Source organism: Phymastichus coffea, unplaced genomic scaffold (assembly GCF_024137745.1).
Source record: "Phymastichus coffea isolate CEN01 unplaced genomic scaffold, Cenicafe_Pcof_1.1 PCOF00111, whole genome shotgun sequence".
In the NCBI taxonomy this organism is placed as follows: domain Eukaryota; kingdom Metazoa; phylum Arthropoda; class Insecta; order Hymenoptera; family Eulophidae; genus Phymastichus; species Phymastichus coffea.
This window is the reverse complement of record NW_026706922.1, coordinates 660,509-682,628: the sequence shown is the minus strand read 5'-3', so window position 1 is coordinate 682,628 and position 22,120 is coordinate 660,509. Positions and strand designations below refer to the sequence as shown.

At 48.5% G+C, this 22,120-nt stretch overlaps 1 protein-coding gene across 9 annotated transcripts in view; it reads left to right on the top strand.

Annotated features, from left to right (window-relative positions):
- The window catches only part of LOC131670555 (glutamate-gated chloride channel), a 33,827-nt gene extending 11,937 nt beyond the window's left edge, over positions 1–21,890 (top strand). Inside the window, exons 1-9 of one of the 9 annotated variants that reach the window (XM_058946245.1) lie at positions 699–761; positions 7,446–7,513; positions 18,784–18,853; positions 18,937–19,090; positions 19,152–19,234; positions 19,307–19,441; positions 19,515–19,667; positions 19,754–20,028; positions 21,440–21,890. In XM_058946245.1, coding sequence (XP_058802228.1) covers positions 7,511–7,513; positions 18,784–18,853; positions 18,937–19,090; positions 19,152–19,234; positions 19,307–19,441; positions 19,515–19,667; positions 19,754–20,028; positions 21,440–21,745 — 1,179 coding nt within the window. In that variant the 5' untranslated portion in view covers positions 699–761; positions 7,446–7,510 and the 3' untranslated portion in view covers positions 21,746–21,890. Of the gene's footprint in view, positions 1–693; positions 762–7,445; positions 7,514–10,965; positions 11,034–18,783; positions 18,854–18,936; positions 19,091–19,151; positions 19,235–19,306; positions 19,442–19,514; positions 19,668–19,753; positions 20,029–21,439 lie in introns of those variants that run through there. The other 8 variants (XM_058946241.1, XM_058946238.1, XM_058946244.1 and 5 more) reach the window with 8 other exon arrangements.
- The last annotated feature ends 230 nt before the right edge of the window (positions 21,891–22,120 follow it).

The window sequence follows — 22,120 nt, the reverse complement described above, 5'->3', positions numbered from 1 at the left end:
GTCGCGGAATAAACAAAAACAGGAGGCGCATAACGGTCCGATTGCGAGGAACTGTCGTTGGCGCTGCAAAGCCAACCGAGCGCGGAAAGAGAGAGTCGCGCAACTCGTTAAAGAAAGTTGCTGCCGAGCGAAAATCGAAGCTCAGCGCCAGCCAACTTCCGAGTGGCGAGCACAAAAGCTGCAAAGTTCGCGTACGCGCGCGCTGCTTTGTTGCAGCTGCGCATAGCCCGCTCGCACGTTTCGCCGACGATAATTTTGCTAAATTTCGTTGCTTTGTGTCTGTCTAGTTCGCCGTCGGTTGTCGGTTACGTACCTACGGCTTGGCTCCTCTTTTTTCGCTCCGCTGTCTCCCCCTCCCCCGTCGCGCTTCTGTTTTCCGCGCGAGTCTCGATGGCGCACGCACAACGGGGCGAGAGTAACGTTCGTTATCAGCCAGAGAGCCTTTTTCTTCTTGCACACAACGACAGCTCTTGTACTTCACAACATTTGTGTATATATATGTATATATGTATAATATATAACGCCAATCATTTCATGTGTCTACCAAAAAACTCACGTAGTTTCTAGATCTCGGAAACAGAGAAGCAGAAGCAATGTCTCTGTCTCTCTCGAACTCATTCATACAAAGAAAGAGAAAAAAATTTTGATGATAAACGAGGGCCCCCCTCCTTGTGTGCTTTTTCTGCCCCTCAGATGGGCCGGCCATTGTCCGGGTAAACCTGTTTGTGCGAAGCATTGCCACGATAAGTGACATCAAGATGGTAAGTATTGTTTGTGCCGAGTCGTAACGCTCGGCAAAAACGAACTAAAAAACAGCAAAAAAAAAACAAACTTAAAAAAAAAAAAAAAAGAAAAAATAGAAGCGCGTACGATAACGATAGTAGCTAAAAAAAGAATAACAAAGCAAAGCCTGTTTCGTTTGTTTGACCTTTTGTTGTTGTCTTTTTTTTTCAAACTCTCCGACGACCATCTCGTTTCTTTTAGACTTTTTTTCGCATTAGCAAATAACAATGAAGCAAAAAGCAAAAAGAAGAGAAAAGGCAAAACTAGCACTATCATTCCCCATTCCACATTGCGTAACCTGATTCTCTTATTTTTCTCTCTCCGCAGCCGTAATGATACATATTGTGTATATAGAAAACGCAAGCCAATTCAGTTACTTTACAATTAGCATAGAGCTCTTTTATTAAGAATCCATATTGTCGTTATTGTCGTCATTACATCCATCCAACATGTACATGTATATATTTTCATATTGAGCCTGCGGCGTGTACGTATCGCGCACGAAGGGTATGTACGTGCACGCACGATTGAACTCGTACTACAATAAACCCAACCCTTAAAGCATCCTACCGTGTAGTCACAATTAATTATAATTAACATACACATATATATGTGTATATATATATACATATATATATGTATGTATGTATGTATGTATGTATGTATGTATGTATGTATGTATGTATGTATGTATGTATATATATGAATATCGCCCTTAGGACCCTTAGGACGTATATACACGTCATCACGCATCAAGCTAATCCATCTTCCGCTATTTTCTCGTTTTTTCATTGCCTTTTTTCGACTCTCGTTCAACTTGATCGAGCGATGAATCAAGCGCAGCCATACTTACACGAGACAATCGGCAAGACGAGAAGTACGAGAGAGTAGGAAGAAAAGGACCAGGGGCAAAACATAGACACTCTCGAATGGCTTTCCTCTCTCTCTCGCTCGCTGTCTTTTTCCTGCTCGCACTTTAAACTTTTGTTTCTGCCTTACTTCTCTCGTGTTTCTCTCCTCTCTCACTGACCAACAGTTTTTATTTCTCTCGGTAAACTTTGATTTATTCCTTTCGTTGTTCAAACTCTCTCACACGCACACGCACACAACAACACGCGCAGACACACAACTATTCACAATGATTATTATTATTACTATTATATTATATATGTATATATATTATAATCTCCATTGATAATACCTTGACCTAGCATTATACTTAGAATCTATAGAAGTAGGCATGCGGTATCTATAAACCAGCTTGTTTTAACTGACAATCAAATGTATCGAAAATAGTGATAAAAGAGAAACTTAAAAAAGAGTATATCTGACCTAGAGTACGAAAGGACATATATATGATTGCGATGAAGTAGACTGCGATGATGATGAGGTCGACAGATCAAATTTTTTGGAAACCAAATCCCGTAAGGGAGATATCTTCGACCGACTCAGTACTTTACAGGCTCGAACAAGATACAAAACTCTCGACACTCAAACTCACTCGCGCACTTTGTATGTGTGTGTGTGTGTGTGTGTGTGTGTGCACGCGCGTGTGTATGTGTAAATCATCGAACTAAGAGAACTAGGCTAATCGAACACACCGACTCCGGCGCTAACAGCGTCGACGACACTCACCATTATCTTGCTTTTGAATCCCTCCGCATCCCAATTCCAATTGACTCGGCCGATCGCCTCGCTGTAAATTGTATGTCGCTAATTAGGGGAAAATTGACGTATGTTTGCTTCGTATATACCGTATACGACCGATCGTTAAACGTCGCGGAGCTGGGAGGTCGGGAGATGAAAAAAAATACGAGTTTCGAGTTTCGCCTATTGTGCGGCCGCGGGCTATTTTTTTCGCGCTGACCTGGTTAGAGGGAGAGGCCGTTTCTTTTTCCTCCTCTCTCGACCACTTCCCCCTTCCCCTCCGCGCCCGGGTAATGTGGGCAAAACGCGCGCGTGTTTGCCTCTGGTAAATGTGCGACTCTCCGAAAAAAGCTCTTCGTCTGTCTCCGAGCGATCGACGCGTGCTTTTTCGCTTGCTCGAACGACTATAATGGACGTGCCCGACCGAAGTTTCAAGTCGTACTGCCAGCCGTACTCGTGGGTAAAAAGTAATAATTGCAAGCGTATAGTATTTAATAAACGCGGAAGTTAAAAAAGAGAGAAAAAAAAACAGAAGGGAACGGAGGCAAATCACTTCGTTAGCGGTTTTCGCGCGACAACTCGTGAAGGGAAAGCACTCGTAAAGCTCGCGCGAACCCTTTCCCTCTGGCGCTCGTAAAGTTTCGCGATTTCGAGTGCCCGTTACGCGAGCGATGTTTTGATTCGAGAACGCGACCACGCAAGTGCGTACGCGCGAGGTGAAAAATTAAGAGCGCCGATCGCGCGGTCGAGAGAAGAAGAGGAAGACGGCGAAGGAGAAGCACGTCCGTGACCCGGATTCTCGCTTCTCTCTCTCTCTCTCTCTCTCTCTCTCTCTTTCGCTACGAATTGCTGAATATACTGGCTGGCTTTATCAAAGTCGCGGACAGCGCCGAAAACTAGGCCAGACACTTGCGCGCGCCGAAAGATCGCTTCTCTCTCTCTCGAGCGCGCGCGCACATTTCGTCAATGAGGAAATTGAATGAAGCCCGTGGAGCTGGGAGATTTCATTAGTACGCCCGATGCGCCGAGGCTCCACCAGCGTGTCGCGCCACTCGGCCGACCGCGATAACGCTCGCTCGCGATGCCACGCGCGTCGCCGTCGCTCGAAACGCGCCTCCAGAGCTTTCTCTCGCGCGTCCGTCATGGGACGCGCGCGGCCGAGAAATTTGCATCGATAATTTTTTTCAATTTGAACGCACGGGGGATATCCCCCCCCCCTCCCTTCCCGCGACAGAGCTCCGTTTAGCGGTGTCGATCCATATCGCGACTGCTGCCTGCGCGAGTCTTTTTTTCCCTATTTCTTCTTTCTTTTCAACTCGATGACGTTACGTTATTTTCTCCTGCTTCTTCGTTCGGCCAAACGCCCACCTAATTCCGCAATCTCGACTACTGGACGCGTAAAAAGCGCATTTGCGACGGAAATCGAAAAAATTTTCTCTCGGTGCAGTGCGCCCGGCTGCAGCACGCGCTCTCCACAAAACTTTCTTTTTCATTTATTTTGCTGAATGGGTAACGTGCGAGAAAAGAGAAAGCGCGATCGCCGATAAGAAAGAAAATTAAGTAGTCGAGCCTTTGCGTTGGTCAGCCACGTAGTGCGAGCGCGCGCGTGTGGGAAAACCAATAAACAATGACCTCGCGCTTGTATATTATGAAAATGAAAAAAAAGAAAAGAAATTTGGTCCGTGTCCGTGTATACGCGTATATTTCGCGTACAGCGTGTAACGAGCTTTCGATAGCTTGCTTTTTCTCTCTCTCTCTCTCTCCCTTTTTTCCGTCCGTCACGTTAAAAATGAAGCATGTAAATTTATGATCATTGAATTTTCGCTCGAGCGCTCTCGAAAAAAATGAGAAAAAAGTCGGGTCGCTCGTCGTGAATATGCAAGGATGGTGGTACGCTGCCACGCCCTAAAACTGACACGTCGTCGTTGTCGTCGTCGTCGTCGTCGCCGCCGCCGTCGTCGTCGTCGTTGCGTGTCCGCCGAGGCATGAAACGACGCGAGATTTTTTTTCGAGGCGGAGTAAAAAGAGTCCGGATCGTCGATAAATGGCTAATGGAGTCTTCACGCGGGGCTGGCTTCATACGCCGTCGTAATCGATTTCGAATTGTAGTCCTGAATTATTCAAAGGGGGCCCGCACCGGCGCGGCACATCGGATATTATAATCCGGCGTCTCGCTTTTTGGGAGGCGCGTCGCGTGTAAATAAGAAGCGCGCGGACGTGACAGTCGTTAACTCGATTTGCCACGGCTCTTTGACCGTTGAACGCGCGCGCGCCTAATGGAGTCTCTCCCTGTACCGGTCGCGCGAATTTTCGAGCAAAGTCCCATTGTAGCGGAGAGTCACGCCGTTCAATAACGAGGGAGCTGGCGATTTGATTACCCCCCCACTCGCGCGCTCAAACAAAAGATCCAATCATCACTAATCAGAAAACAAAGCCGCCGCCGCCGCCCGACGAAACATAACAGACAGACAGATTGAAAATCGTAATCAACCTACTGGCATTCATCTTTTGTTGCATATTCGAGCTGCGCGCGGAGAACTCACCAAGCGAATAAAACGCAAATTCGACGCATCGTTCAGTTGTTTCTCCTGTCGCCGCGCAAAGATAAAAACGAGACATTTGCTCGCGCAGGAAATGGATTCAAACCGTCGACGTCGTCGTCGATCGCGTACAAGAAGAAGCTTCTGTTTCTCCTTGTGTTTTACTAGATAATTCGCTCGCTTCGACGCATAAAAGCCAGCGAGAAAGAGACAGAGAAATGTAGAGAGAGAGAGAGAGAGAGAGAGAGAGAGAGAGAGAGAGAGAGACAAAGCGAATATATGTTTTACAGTACAACCCTCGTCTCGGAAACGAGCGAATATTTGTTGAGTTTTGTTTGTTCGAGCGCCGATTCGAACGTAGACGGCGGGCGTGTGCTTTCTCGTCTCGCCGTTGCGAATGGAGCGTCAAGTCCATCGGACGAAAAGAAACTCGATAAAGCTTAATGCATTTATCGAAGAGGCTGTAAATCAGCGTCGCGACGCGTGTATCAAAGCATTCGCTTTCACGCGCGACGACGATCATCTATAACCGTTATCGCTTCGGCTTCTCTGGTCGTATCTTTCAATCATGATCGGCGTCTCCGAAAAGTTTTCGCGCGCGAGTGTCGGATAGAGAAGCTCGAACGTGCGCTCGAGACAGAGACGCGCGCACTCGGACCACGAGATATAGTCGCGGCCGCGGTCGTGAAAGCGATTTATGCCTTCCCCCGTCGCTCGCGCGAGGCCAGGAAACGATCAATCCGAGCAGCGATTCGACCGAGTGGTCTTCTTCTCCGTCCAGCCGTGTGCGACTCAATTGCTTTACGGAGGCAATTGGGCGAGAAGCGTTTGCAGTTCGCGCTAATTCTGCAACGGATATATTGCAGGCCACCATTTTTTTCTTTTCGCTTTCCATGTTCGAGCGGGCGTAATTCGCCCTGGCGCCAACGGCCACGGACGGCATGGAAAAAGAAAGGAATGCAAACGCGCCAGACTTGGGCTATTTAGCGGTTTTTACGAGGCCGATACGCGACTACGGCCAACGCGCGAATTTAACTCGCCGTAAAACGCCGGATAAAGACGCGCTTTGCCTCTGCAATCCGCGACAGGCAAATCTCCGCGGCGACCTGCTTTTTCCTCCCTTTTTCCGCTCCGCACGTGCTGATCACGTCGATGTCTTCGTTTTTTCGGCTTCGAATGTAGCTTTTAGAGGAAAACCAATCGTCGTCGTTGTCGTCGTCGTCGTCGTCGTCGTTGTCGTCGTCGTCGTCGTTGTCGTCGTCGTCGTCGTCGTCGTCGTCATCGTTGTTGGTCGACGGCCCGAGAGAATCGATTCAGAGTGGAGTCAATCGGCAATTCGGCAGTGCGATTGTTTTGGAGGAACGCGGAGTGAGAGAGAGAGAGAGAGAGAGAGAGAGAGAGAGAGAGAGAGAGAGAGAGAGAGAGAGAGGAGTTTGCCGGCAATCGGCTCGATTATTCCATTCGGTCCAATTAAGTCGTCGCCGATAATGCTCTTCCGCGCGGAGCTATTCGCTTTATCGATATCGCTGCAGCGCCGGGAGCGATTTTATACGTTGCGCTCGTCCTACTACCGCGAGCGCGCGGCTTTGGCCAAAGCGCGTCGCACTTCGCCGATCGTATCCACGAGCGAGCTACAACATACATACATACATACATGCATACATACATGCATACATACCTGCATACATACCTACATATACCGTGGTTCGGCTTTCTTCTATTCGAAGGCGACGAACAATTATTTTTAATCTTTACCCGATGCTAATCTCAACTCGCGCCTGCTTTCAACCTTCCATTTCCTGTACACGCTAACTCACGCGCGCAAATACCAAGGAAATCTAATCTTTGCCTCGTATAAGAGCCACTTTATCGAGAGCCGATAAACACAACACACGCGCTCTCTATACGAGAAACAGTGTAGAATGTCGACGAGCTAATAAAACGTAATTTATTAGGGTTGCATGCTCAAACGCACACGAATACAGAGAAGACAGAGTATGCCGATGACCGTCGATGTATGCTAGGCGAAGCTGGTTAACTTTGCTTCGCTTCGCCTTGGTTGCAGCGAGAAAAGCGTGCGATAAGACGCACAGTTGTCCCGCTCGACGATGGCAGTTAGAAGGCAGTTAGGCGCGAAGGGGATGCTGCTCTTTTAGGACATTGAAGGGCACTAGAGAAAGGCCGCGCCAAGAAAAAGGTGGAACAAATTTACGGTTTGGTTTAGCGCTAGCGGACTCGAACGTTAGGCGCACATCAGCGAGGTCGAGGCCCGATCCGTGCCTCCGTCTACCGTACGGGCGTGTGCGTGTGCATGGGCTTGAGTGATTAGCGGGGAGAATGGATGGACGTAGATAGTATAAGAGCAAAATCTCACACCTTCTCGAAACAATAACAATCAATGAAGCAATAACAAACGACGAGTAAACTTGCAGCGACACACTGATTAATCTCATGATCTCTGTTTTGCCATGTTAGATGGGCCCGCGGTTGTCCATGTCAACATATTTGTTCGAAGTATCTCGAAAATAGATGACGTTACCATGGTAAGTCTCTCTCAATCAAAATTGACATCAAAACACCGCTCCCCTCCCCGCCGATCACCGCGATCAACAAAGAACGTGCAATCCGTGCAATCGTTTTCACAATCAGATCAATATTGGCCAATCCCCCCGATCTTCCGATTACCTTTCTTTCAAAACGGACAGACAGTGTATATTCATGACGCTCGATCTCCGTCAAAACTATCAACGTTATTCACAGTAACACGCACACTTGTACTAAAATCTATATTCTCTCTCTCTTTCTCTCTCTCTCTTGCTCTATACACACACACGTACACACTGGCTATTTCGTACTTCAATATATTATTCGTATTTATTAGTATATATATATATTGTTATCATTGACTATACATTTATATATAATACAATACACAGTAAATCTGTCTCTATCATCTCTCTGTTTTCATCACATAGCGTGTCACGTTTTTCATTCTCTCTACAACTGCCACCACCACCACCACCACCACCACCACCGATAACGAAATACTAAAAAGCAACGGTCTAAATAAGACAAGTTTCGCATATCTTCATATTTCTTCTATCGCTCTGTTCGCCTACATGTAAAGAGCAGCTAAAACTTCATTCACCGCAAACGTAAAGTCCACTTTTATCTCATTATCAGCTCCGTACTTCTCTCTCTCTCTCTCTCTCTCTCTCTCTCTCTCTCTCTCTCTCTCTCTCTCTCTCTCGCTCATTCGTCACTCGCAGATCACTCACACACTCACACGCGTAGAGATACAAAAATCTCTTGTTCACCGTAGTCTCTCACATACACACACACTCGCGTAGACTTCAGTCATTAAATGCGTGTATCTCATGTCACAGGCATTTTATCATCATTATCTAGTATTCTCTCTCTCTCTCGCGCGCTCTCTCTCTCTCTCTCTCTCTCTTTCTCTCGCACACAAGCCATCCCCCATTGTATTCCAATCTCTATTTTGCACTTTCCGAACACATCGTAGCCAATATAATTACCTGCGTAGGAAGGTTGCGCGCGCGCGTTCTGTCTGTCTGTCTCTCTCTCTCTCTTTCTCTGCTGTTTTCTATTGGACTATGGATATGAATAACAACGTTTGTTTGTGCCTTGATTTTTTATTCACGCGCGATTGGGTTCGCTCGCGGCGCGCTCGGTGTGGCGTCTGGCAAAAATACACGTACTCGCCAGAGAACTGCTGTTGTGCAGGTTCGTATACGCAGCCATTCAGGGATTAATTGAGACGTCACACTGTGCTCGTGAGCAAACCCCGTCGCTCGCCAGTTTATCGCTACATAGATATGTATTATTAATATTATTATTATTATTACTATTACTATTATTATCATCATGATTATTCTTCTACCTAGTTATCTACTCTGACTTTCTTTTTCTTTTCGTTTTTGTCGTCTTTTTCTTCGTTGTTGAATATTTCTCGTACATGCCAGACATAGAACATATACTAAATATGTGTGATATACAAATACACGTTTCATCAGAAAGATCACACCTGCGTATACATCCAAATACACTGTACCAAGCAAAAAGTAGAGTCGAAGTTGGTAAAATAATGGACGATCTCCTTTCCGTATGCGTATGTGTGCGCGTGTGTGTGTCACTTCGGACACGTATGATACACACGTCAAACGATGGCGAACAACAGAGCCATATGAGGCGAAATTTCGGCCGTCAGCAAGCGGCGAAATTGCCAGTGACATTATGTCCGTCAACGGCGCGCCGTTAGATCTCAATTACAATGCAGCTCGCGGCCAGTAACAGCGGCAGCGGCGGCAGTCCTTCCTTTCCTCCCCTGCCCGGCGGCGCGACGATGAGGCGTCTGTCCGAGGATCTGGAGCCTCGGCAATTAGCGCCCATAGGCTTGCGCAATTATTTCCGTGTGTGAGGGTGTGTGTGCGCGGCACATATGTGTTTTCCCCCCTCTCTCCCCATCTCTCTCACTCTCTCTCTCTCTCTCTCTCTCTCTCTCCGCCTGCTGACGATGCAATTTCCAAAGATCACCGTCGTCTTCCATTCGAGCTTGCAGCCACACACGCGTGGATGATGAATAACCAAAAAGCCGATTATATTCTTTTGAATCGAAAGCGAAGACAGGTGTACCGGGGGTAAAGCTCACATTAGAAATTTTAATTGGGTCATCAAACTCTCGAGCGGAGCAGCCGAGCACTTCGATTGTCGTCCATATTCACAGGTTGTTAGGCGTAGCCGCGTCCGTGCTAAAATATGAAACGAGACGGGCTGAGTTATCCCCGGACAAGTTGGCTGCTAAATAAACATCGAAACCACTCGAGCAGCGGCAACTCCTGTAATAGGATTTGATTGCGAACTGCCGCCAGCGGATGATTTTCTTATTGTGAGTTCTTATTGCGTATACGGCCTGGCGATAGTATAAAGCACCTGGCACCCCGTTTATGTATGATGCATGCGCGCGTAAACCGAGCGAACGCGCGCACCTGCGCAGGTGCGCGTTTTATTCGCAGAGCGAGAGATTGATGTCGAACGTGCGTTCGATAAACACACGAATAGCGACGGTGGGCCGCCATTAATCACGAGCAATTAGGCAGACAGCGAGAGCAAGAGAGAAAGAGCAGTGTATTAGAGTGATAAATTACTAGCAGACGGGTAGGTGGAGGTATAGCAGGATGCAAATTTTGACGAAACGCGTGACCCGCTGTGCGCAGTTCTTCGCGCGTTTATACCCGACAATCACTCCTGATCCCGTGACCATCTGCGAATGAGTCGCAAGCGACGGCGGACGACAGTCTCGCCTTCTTTCGCGAGGTGGTTGATGGGTGTGTTCGTCCGTTTGGCTTTCGTTTGGCTTTGAGAGAGAGAGAGGGAGAGAGAGAGCAAGTTAGTCCGCGAAGAGGAAAAGAGCGCCCAGGGCGGGCGAGGGCTCGTACACCACGAGCATTAAATATCCTTGACGCGCCGAGGCAGGCAAAAACAAGAAATGCGCCCTAGGCGTATCGGCCCGACCGAGCGTACTTATCGCGAGAGCAAAGAAAGCGACGTTTATTAGCCGTTCCAGCCCGTACGCCGATCATGTTCCTCCGCCTTTGCCATTGCGATTGAGCGTCTGTTGCGGATATATATATAAAGTTTCATTGCTTGTATATATACGCGCTGATATTTCGACTCTGTGGGATTTCTATTATTATCTCGCTATCATTCGATTTGATATCTCTGGGGGGGGGTACGCTGATTTCGCGATCACGATGCCTTTTCTCTCCCCATAAAAAGGATCGTCGTGGACGCAGGCCGGATAACACAATGACTCGTCAACCGGGCTAAAGCCAAATGAATGATACGCTAATAAAACAGATGAAACAGAAAAACAAAAAAAATATTGGAACGAATCTCTTGATAAAGCGGCAAAAGAAAGAGAAAGAAGAAGTCTTAATAATTCATGCAATATATTGTGTTCTGTTCCGGACAACAGATGGCCCGGTGCTCGTTATGATCAACGTCTTTCTCCGGTCGATCAGCAAAATTGACGATTATTTCATGGTGAGTTTCAATCAATTACAGCCAGGCGCATTCAGCATCTTATATATATATATATATATATATATATATATATATATATATATATATATATATACATATGAATCGCACGCAAAATATATTGTATGTGTAAACTTGTCTATATATTTTGTACAAGAAAGCCCGCGCAGTTGTTGTTTTATATAATATATATACACGTGGATACATATATAGCGCCTATCATGTATATGCAGAATTTACATATGACCTTGAATTAACAATGATCACGTACATCATATCCGCGCTCAATGTGGTTTGATGCTGTATCTGATCGCATGGACGAGGCATGTGTACATTCGCTGATTTTCGTTTTCACTTGTTTATTTTGTGTTTTTACCTTAACTGTCGTCATCGGGTTATTTATTCTTTATATAAATTTGCACTTATATAACATTTTCTGTGTGACAAGTGTATATCTTGTAAACTCGTTGCCGATATGTTTATTCTCAATTTTATATCTGTATATATATTTATATATATATATATATATTGTAAATATGATGTATCAAATAATTCATATTATATGATACTTACCTATAACATATATAGATATATATATTTATTGGACGTCACCTTGATATTATATATATATCTATTTTGACAGTATTTTGATTGAATATATTATTGAATAAACATGATGTATAAACATGAAAATTGATGTTTTTGCTACGTACATCGTTGAATCTCACCCACTCACTCTCGCGCGCGTTCACTCTCGCCTCTGTATCTCTCTCTCTCTCTATTTCTCGCTGCAGTGTCGATATTTTTTATTAACATATAAATGTGCAGAGTGCATTGTACGTAGCGCCTTTTCGGCAAAAAATAAAATAAAATAAAATAAAAAATAATAAATAAATCGTGGTCGAATATCGCGTTGAACCAGTACATTGGCTGTGAAACGATAAAGAGTGCGTAAATTGCGCACTAAAAACGAAACCACGAGTGGACGTGACGAGCGCGCGGGTTCCAAACCAAAATAATAAAACCAGGCCGTTTAATTTAGCCGCACCTTCGCACGCTTCGTGGGAAATGTAAAGGCCCGAGGGGGGGGGGGGGGGGGGGGCACCGAGAGAAGGAAAGGAACAATTAATTCTACTTTAAAGAAAATCTTCTTTTTCTCCACGGGCAGATAAAAAGAAGAAGGAAGAGGTCCTTTACGCGTCTGATTGCGAGTTCTCGCAAGAAGTGCTAAGGCACGCTTGCGTGGCATATACGTATAGGGAGCAAACTCGCCTTTGACGACGTCGCGGCGCAGGCGCAACCGCGCGAGAGTAGTGTTTCTTTTTTGTGCGTGTAAAGCGCGAGCCGTGCGAGAGTCCGACCTCGCTGCTCTTCACGATTTTTCCCGCGTTCGAAGTGAAAAGTCGAACGCGTCGAGAGCCAAGCGTAGAAAAAAGTTGCTCGCCCCGATAATTATTCGCTGGCGAAATCAGTAATTTAACTTTGTTACGGAGGCCAAGTTTTGCGAGGAAATAGGAGGTGGAGGAAGAGGGAGTTTAGATTTAGCTATTGATTCGCGACAGCAGCTTTGAAATTTCATCTGCATACACTGGCGGAGATTACTTTACCCTGCCCTGCCTTCCGCTCCTTCTCTCTCTCTCTCTCTCTCGGAGTATGCGTCATTAAAACGAGCAATCTAACTTGCACGTGCGTACATCCGAGACGACGTACGCTCTGAGAATTCGCGGTAAAGGGCTGATCGGTGCGTGTGGTGCTTATATAGAAGCTGGCGACGGGTGCCGCGTTGTGCGTCGCTGCTTTTCCGGACTGTCGTGTGGCAAAATGAGGATGAAAGCCGTGTAGCGCGCGTCTGCCTCTATACTTTTTTCTCTCTACGCGTGCGAACCATCAGTGACGTGTACCCGTGCGCCGGTGAAACAACGCAAACAACGATCCTACTGCCACGATGTTCGCCTCTGTGTACGCTTTTTCGTGCCTCTCTCTCTCTCTCTCTCTCTCTCTCTCTCTCTCTTCCTCTCTTGTTATCGTTGCTGTGCTAGACCCGCCAACGCATCTGTCTGTTTCGCCAAGCCTCGTCATTGTCACGCGACGATAAGCCTTTGACCGTGCACCTGGCGCGGAACAATCGTGTTGCGTCTTCGGCCCGGGCTTCTTCGTCAACTTCGCCTTGGTGAGAATCTATCGCGATTATGCAGAGAGCCGAGCCACGTCGATAATAGCGGCGGCGACGGTGACTGCGTCGGCAGCGACCGAGTAGCACAATCGACCTACCGCCAGACGCGCGTCCAAGGAACCGGGAGTGCCTTTGTCAGGCCGTTTGCGCGTGGTCCGTCGCTATCTCGGTCCCGCGCGCGCATTTGTGTGTCTCCGACAACGCCCTATCTCGCCTGGAACGCGTCATTTCATTAATCACGATCGTTCGCGCGCACATTCGATTTTCGTGGGCGCATCCGGAGGACGCGCAAAAAGTCGACGACGAGTAATTGTGATCGACGAGGGCGCGCGTCAAGCCGGACTTCGACGAATGCGGTTTGTCGAGCGCGTGGATGCAAGCGCTCGGGCGAAAATGCAGTTAGCGGAGCGTTTCCCTCCCGAGTTTGCAGTCGTCATCGCGAGCAAACTGACCTGAAAAACGAAGGAGGGGGGCGGGCGACGCGAAGGAGAAATCTAAAACGGAAAAGCGCTCTCGAGGTAAGAGAAAGCTCTTGTCTCTCGTTCGCCTCGAGGAAGGGAGGAGGCAAAAAAACAAACAAACGTTTAAAAGCGTTTTAAAAGCCCGGGTAAACAGGCGCGCACGCACGCCGCCGACGATTGCTATATTTTGCTCGGGGTCTTAAATCCTCTCGAAGAGCCTCGGGAGTAGCCACTGAACGAGAGCGCGCGCGCCTCTGGCGAACGTTGTATCCGACGGGCGCCTGCCCTGCTCCTGCGAATGTTTGACAAGCGACTGGGCAGGGCGAAAAAAATCGCCACTGTAATTGGACATGACGATAAAAAGGACGCAAGGCTATAGGGCGCACACCTCTTAATTAATTAAACACTGGTTTTCTCTCGTAGCCGGTTGTTACCAAGAGACCCGAGCTTGCGCGCGCCCTTCCGAGAGGCTTTTCTCTCTTCTTTTCTTTCGAGGACCGTCTCTTCCCGAAAAAAAAATAAAAGAAGCGAGAACAGTGTTGAAACTCAGCGTGGACGAGATTTATATTTTACTCTAAAATTAGGCCACTTTGTACTCGGGGCGGACAACGTGAACAAAACATCGACAAAGTTTTTCGTTAATTAAAGTAATTGCCAATTAAATCCTTGGAAAAAAGAGAAAGAGCGAGAAACCTAGCCCTCTCACGGGCACGGTTTTCCCCTCTAAAAATAGCTCGAGGACCAATAAACACAAGTCATCCATTCATCGGGAAAAGAAGGAGAACGAGAAAAATCCTCGTCCTCAAAGGCAAAGCGAGAAAGAGAGAGAGAGAGAGAGAGAGAGAGAGAGAGAGAGGGAGAGAGAGTGAGAGAAAGAGAGCCCTCGGTGAATATTAAAAGACACTCGAGGAATTATCGCTGTGGCTCATTGTTGCCCGAAGAAGAAGCGGGAGAAAAGCGCGGTACGCGCGTGCCCGATCAATCTCGCCGTCTCTTTTCTTTTTTCGCCTCGGGAAATCGACGCATATGACCTGGTAATCCAAAGAGAGCGAGAGGTCGAGTCGTTAATGGAGATGCGTCGTCGATTGCATTCAGTTCTCTCTCTCTCTCTCTCTGCGGCACCGCGCGTGCGCGCTCTTTTTCCACCTCCGCGCCATAGCTTGATCGCAGTCTTTATCTCTGGCTCGGCAGTACGGATCTGATCATTCGACCTGGTTTATTTCCGCTCTCTTTTTAATTATGCTCCCGCCTTTCATCAGTGTTGCGCGCGTGCGTTCGGCCACGCGTGCCCATGCCGCATCGATCTTGTCTCGCTTTTACGACTCTCATCAATCTGGCTAATCATCGGCTGAGAATTGGCGCTTTCGATCCCTCGGACTCGAGAAGAAATCGCCGACAACGATTATCGAAAGAAGGAGAAAAAGCGATGAATAGCCTGGCGTACGATCGAAGCCTATAAAGAATTCGAGACACCAAGATATACGTGCCATTAGGGACAGACGAACGTAATGCGAGAAAAAAACGAGAGAGAGCCGATAGCGCGTAGTGCGTGCGCGCCACGAGAGAGACGGTCCGGCAAGATATATATCCACGCGGAGAGAGCGGAAATTGAGATGTCCGTGTGTACATGCAATAACGTTGAGTGTGCTCTTGCCCCCTCCCTAAAAAGAAAAAAAAATAAATAAAATCGCTCTCGTACGCGGAAAGCCAGCGCCCACACCTGCGCGCGCGGCGTATCGAGCGACGTTGCGATAGCCTTCGTTGAGTGTTGCGCCTGATTTATTTGACAGTCGTTACCATAACTCGTACGCGCGTGCGTGCCCGCGCGCAAATGTCCCTTTTTGCGATTCGCAGGCGGCAACACGGAGGCGCTCCGTTCCCGTGCCCAACCGATGGAATTGATCCCGGGGAAGCGATTTTTCTTTCTTATCGGCGGCCTCCAAATCGCGTTCCCGTAAAGCCACGAGCAGCGTGCAAGTCCTTCAACGTCAATCTCCGCGAAACTCTGGCATCGACGCTCGGGCTAATATCCATTTAAGCCAGCTTGCCGCGCTCCACGGAAAAAAAAAATTCGATTTGAAAACGACGTTGTTCTAGGTACTTGACGCGCGCCAAACAAAAAAGAGAGAAAGAGTGGGTAAGTCGCTCGCTTGTGAGATATAAATAAAAGCTCTGTGTGTGCTGTATGTGTATGGAATGGCTGTACTCTCTCTCTCTCTCCCTCCCCCCACTCTCTATAACGAATTCTTTTTCTTTATACATGCCCTTCAATATAGCGGTTCTGTCCTCCTGCAAATGCAACGTACGTTAGACGTGCGACGTGACTTATCCATTCCTTGTCTATTTCTATCTGACTCGCTATTTTGCCTGCCGTTATCTCCCTCCATCCTTCTCTCTCTCTCTCTCTCTCTCTCTCTCTCTCTCTCTCTCTCTCTCTCTCTCTCTCTCTCTACGTCTGTCTCTTTCTCTCTGATCAGTCGTGTATGCATCCAAGAGTGTCTAGTCAGATTAGATATCGATGCGATGTACGAAGGGTACAACAACATTACGAGATGTGCTTTTCTGTCGGGCGCTTTTGATGTAAAAATATTTTTCGTAGATTTTTGTCAATCTTACTGACGAATGCAGATTATCTGTCTGTCTATGCGTGTGCATAATGTACGGAAGAAAAACCTCGCTGCTCAAAACTACAGAATAATAGACGAGCAGCAAAACATACAAACATAGCGGGGCGGGAAAGGCAGCAGAAAGGTTTACAATGTAGACAGACTACCATTGGCTCTTAGGACTCCATTCGTTGATATCGTTTTAAAATTTTAAGCCTCTTAAGCCCTCTCACTCGCTTGAGCTCGCAGGAAAAGGAAGAAAAATATAATCGACAAGATACGCAGGACAAGTATATTATTCAAGTGTCGAAGGCAAGGGCCAAGCGTATGAAAAGAGAACAGAAAAAACGACGCAGAGTGCGATGACCTTTTAGCGAAAATTGAACAATAAACTAATCGTCGCGAAGGAGGAAAATGAAAAGTAGTGGTGAGAGAGGGAGAGAAAAGAATACTCACCCGCGTACATCGGCGCAAATATAGTGAAGGCGTGAAAACTCGGTGGTGTAGTTGCGCGAATGTGAGCAGGCTGGGGGTGGGCTGACAAAAAGGATAAAAGTAGGCGCGCAAATGAATGATTTTACTTATCAGTATTTCTATCCCTTGCTTATGCGAGCGAGGGCTATGAAAAGGTGCACGAAGCGATATCACTTTATGGCACTTGTCTTTCTTCCGTATTGTCTTCCTGCGGCTGCCGCTGCTGCTGCTACTCTCTATGTACACTGTCTCTCGAGAACCCTTCACGCTTTTCTCGACGCCATACTTCCTTCCTCTCTCTCTCTCTCTCTCTCTCTGTCTCTCGCTTTTTTTTTGCGTCTGGCGATGCGCCGCTCGCCACAGTTTACGCGAGGCAAACAGTAATACTACGCCGAGTTATTGCGTAACCACACGCGCACGCGATGTTAATTGCTGTAGCGCTTCGTGTGTATGTGTGTCTGAATATGTGTGTTTATTTTAATCAGCATCGCGCTCTCTCTCGTAAATAATCCCTTTTCGATTTCGCCCGATCGCTTTTCCATTCGATTTATCCGAACAGCGCTGGGAGGGAATATCGAAGCCGTGCGTGCTGAATTTTTAATGAGATTCTCTCTCTCTCTCTCTCTCTCTCTCTCGACGCTCCGACGGAATTTTAACGAGCAGCAGCAGAGCACCACAGCGAATTTGCGCTGAATTCATCCCTACGCCGTAGTTTTCGCTTCAGGAGTGAGTGCTTTCTCTCTCTCTCTGTCTCTCTCTTGGTTAGCGCGAGGAACGAAAGTAACCGTTAACGATCGCCAAGGCCGCACTAAACAATGGCAATAAAAGGTCTTACACGAGGCCTTAACGCCGTTAGCCCGTCTGCCTCCGTCGACCTCTTCGGGGGCTTACGGCCGACAGAAGACCCAGCGCAATGCCCGAAACAAAGAGGCAGCTCCCAAGTGTCTCACTGGCGAACTGTGAGCCAAAACTGCACGCTTTGTCAATGTAGACGTAGCAAACGGTGCTTTTGGATCGAGCTCCCGGCCTCACCGAAACTATACATAGACGACACTAACAAATACCCCTCCACCGCTGACTCGATATTGTTGTTGTCGTTGTTGTTGTTGTTACTGCTGTTATTGTCGTTTGTTTCTTTCTACCTTTCGCCGAACGCTAGATGTGTGTATGCTTGCTGGTGCGTATGATCGCAGCGAGCCATGTCTGACTCAACGCTGGCTTATATCACTTGATATTGGCCCTTTGCATGCGATTATCCAGCAGCGCGCTGCAAACAAGTGACTGTGCATGCAGGAGCTTTGACTTTGAGTAATGCATCGACGACTGCCTTACCATGCCTGTCCATACACGCAGATGGAAAATACACTCTCGCTTGCTGCTGCACTACGTTGCCATTTATTTTGATCTGCGATCCATTAGTGAGCATTAACTTCTTTTTCCTTCTCTTTGCTTTTTTCTTCTCTTTTCACGTCATTGCCTGAATCATTCGCGTATTCAATTTCCGCAGTAAACATACATAGAGCGCGAAAAATTGCCTCTTCGTACGCAGCCCATCGCCCTTTGCTGCTATATTTCACTCGGCGCGGTATATGGTTTTGCCATTATCGACTATTATTGCGCGTTTTTTGTTCCTCTTGCACCCCCCTTTCTCTACGTCTCTTTCATATATACGAATCGCGAACCTGTTAGACGCACCGATATATATGTATATATATATATATATATATATATATATATATATATATATATATATATATATTGCGAGCTCTGCACCATTGCACTCAATGTTGTGTTTTTCTTTGCTAATTATTCGAGCGCGGCACATTTGAACGTCGAGTAGTGAGCCACGAGCGAAGCGCCTGCCATAGGTCAGCTTCGAGAATATAGCGTATTTTGTTTTTGCTTGTTCGGCTCGCGCGATACGCGCGTTATCGCGGTTAACGTTGACGAGTCGAAAGCGAAGCCAAATAAATGACTAAAAGCAAGAGGCGAGCAGGCCAGGAGGAACGCTTTGCTGAACAACGCTTTACTGCCTGCAGGAATATTCCGTTCAGTTGACCTTCCGAGAGCAGTGGATTGACGAGAGATTGAAATTCAACGACGTCGGTGGTAAGATTGCGCGACGCCCTATCAGGCGATCGGCTGCCGAGGCTGAGCCGCCCAGGCACTAACTAACCAGCGCTTTCGCCTAGGTAAATTGAGATACTTGACGCTGACCGACGCGGGCAAGATATGGATGCCGGACCTGTTCTTCGCGAACGAGAAGGAGGGCCACTTCCACAACATCATCATGCCCAATGTCTACATCCGAATCTTTCCGGACGGAGCGGTGCTCTACAGCATACGGTAAGCTCCGCGGCGAGGCTGCGCCGACCGGCCTAATCGAGCTCCGCGCGGCTGTTCGCAGAATATCGCTGACGCTGTCGTGCCCGATGAACCTAAAGCTCTACCCGCTGGATCGGCAAACTTGCTCTCTACGAATGGCCAGCTGTGAGTATACGTGGGCGGGGAACGTGGACGTGTGAGCGCGCCTAACTCGACTTGTTTGTCTCGATTGCGCAGATGGATGGACCACGGCCGATCTCGTCTTCCTGTGGAAGGAGGGAGATCCGGTGCAGGTGGTCAAGAACTTGCACCTGCCGCGTTTCACCCTCGAGAAGTTTCTCACGGACTACTGTAACAGCAAGACCAACACCGGTAAGACTGGCCGAGCCGTAGGCCGCACGCCCGATCGACGCGCCCTCACGCGCGATTTCTCCTCCGTTCGCAGGGGAGTACAGCTGTCTGAAGGTGGATCTGCTCTTCAAGCGGGAGTTCAGCTACTACCTCATCCAGATCTACATACCATGCTGCATGCTGGTCATCGTCTCCTGGGTGTCCTTCTGGCTGGACCAGAGCGCCGTGCCTGCGCGCGTCTCTCTAGGTCAGGCCGCTCGACCCATCTCCTCCCCCCCCCCCTCCCTCCCTCCGTTCTTCCCGTGTTGGCTCATCACCGTCATTCTGTTGCAGGAGTGACCACCCTGCTCACGATGGCCACGCAGACGTCCGGCATCAACGCCTCTCTGCCGCCCGTCTCTTACACCAAGGCTATCGATGTCTGGACGGGCGTCTGTCTGACTTTCGTATTTGGCGCGCTGCTCGAGTTCGCCCTGGTCAACTACGCGTCTCGCAGCGATATACACCGCGAGAACCTCAAGAAGAAGTATCAGGAGATGGAACACTCCACCTCGGTTGATCCGGCATTAGAGCCCTTCGAACCTGATGCCCATGCCAAATTCGCCATGGTCAGTTTCTTTCAAACTCTTTTCCTTCTCTTTCATCTTTCTCTCTGCACTTGTCTCTCTCTCTCTCTTTCTCTCACTTATTACACACTTTACTCCCTCTCTCTCTATCACTTTTCTATAATCACACATACACGTACACCAGTAGATGTACTCTACCTATTGTAGCCTCGAGAGCCCCGGTACTTTACTCTCCGCTGCCAAGAGAGGACACTTTTAGATTTTTATCGAGGAGAGTTGATCTTTTTGTAGTTTCGAGAGATCTGTTCTGTCGTAGCGCGCTCATTTTTTTCACACTCTCGTGTTGCTTGCTACCCCAACGTTTTTCAATTGATTGTCCTTTATTTTTCGAACGCTCAACGTTTATTTCTTAACCAAGTCGATGTCGAGGAAACCTGACGCGTCCCCCGTGCAAATGCAATTTTAACCCGTCAAGAACGAAATTTCATGCAGCTATTATTAACCGACCAATTTTCCGTCCTGTGAGCGTTGAATTTTTCGTCTAGAATGCACGCCCTTCCATTGTAAAGTAGAGAACGCAATATTTGATCAAGTAAATGAAAAACTGCGCTCGTGCGATGCAAAAAACAAGGAGAATTTTCATTCTTTATCGATGTACATCCGTCAAATATCGGCGACGTTTTATCATTCTCTTGAATGAAACGATCAACGTAAAATAAAAGAAAAGGTTCCGGTTCTGCGGCGGAAAAAACTTTGCCAGTTTATCGCTCGATCGTTTGTTCGTAGATGGACGAGGCGCAGTTTAAGCGAACTGTATGTCGTGCGGACGCAAGTACAATTTGAAAACTTTGATAATTGTTCGGGAAAGAAGAAAAGGAAAGCTTGCCAAGAGCGCCGCGAACGAGGAGCCGCGACGTAGTTGGCATACGTTCCGCTGTCGCTCAACGATCTCGCGCGAGAGTCGAGTTTTGCCCTGCGAATTGATAATTAAAAAGCTCGCGTCTCTTGGAAGTGGAGGCGTTGTCTTGAGCGACTCTGCGTCGACGAAACAGATGACGGCGCGCTCTCGAGGCTACGCGAGCGCGCGCGTCTGTCGCGCCTGGGTCGTGCCTGGGCCATGGCGCTCGCGAGAGGCGATTCGTAAGAAAGCGAGGCTGCGTTATAGGCATTGTCGACAGACGCGTGCGCGGAGCAATACACGCCCACAACAATTGATAGAGCGGAGAAGAGAAACCAGCGGCAAGCACGAGAAATTTTAGGTGAATTTTTGTTGTCTGTTTGTCTCTTTGCGATGTCTGTCCCGTGAATCCCAACACCACCAAAAACCCCGATTGTCTGCGTCCGTCCGCCCGACTCGCCGAATGACTCTGCGTCTCTCTCACACACGCACTCGCCGCGCGCGCCCGCCAACCGGCCGCACACCTGCTGGCGTGTGTGTGAGAACGGGCTGCAGAATCTGCCGCCTTCGCTGACGGCGACGGCGTCGCCAGATTGGAAATCAAAGGCAGCGCATTTCTTCCAGAAGCCATTGGTACGGCAGACGGAGGGCGGCACGATGTCGATGGAGAAGATGCGGCAGTGCGAATTACACACGGCACCGCCGAAAAAAAACTGCTGCAGGTCGTGGCTGTCCAAGTTCCCGACGAGGTCCAAGCGCATCGACGTCATCGCGCGGATAATATTCCCCCTCGTGTTCGCGCTGTTCAATCTCGCGTACTGGTCAACGTACCTATTTCGAGAGGAAGCGGATGGCGAGTAACGCTCACCGACGAGGAGGCGCTCGGATCAAGGGACGTGGCACACGGCCACCTCTATTACTCAGCCACCGAGCCCACGTCGTCGTCGTTGTCAGCGGCCGCGGCGGCGGCCCCGCCGTCCGGCGCGCTGCTGCACCAGCAGGCCCAGCAGGCCGCCCAGCAAACCAGTAGTCACCACCACCACCACCCGCCCCGCTCCTCGCACCACCACCACCACCACCACCACCACCACCACCCGCGCGCCTCGCACCCGCGCTCGCGGCCGCACTCGCGGCAGGGCTCGCGGCAGGGCTCGCGGCAGGGCTCGCGCCAAGGCTCGCGCCAGGCCTCGCCCTCGCCCTCGCCCTCGCCGCCCTCGACGCACTCGCACCACCGCG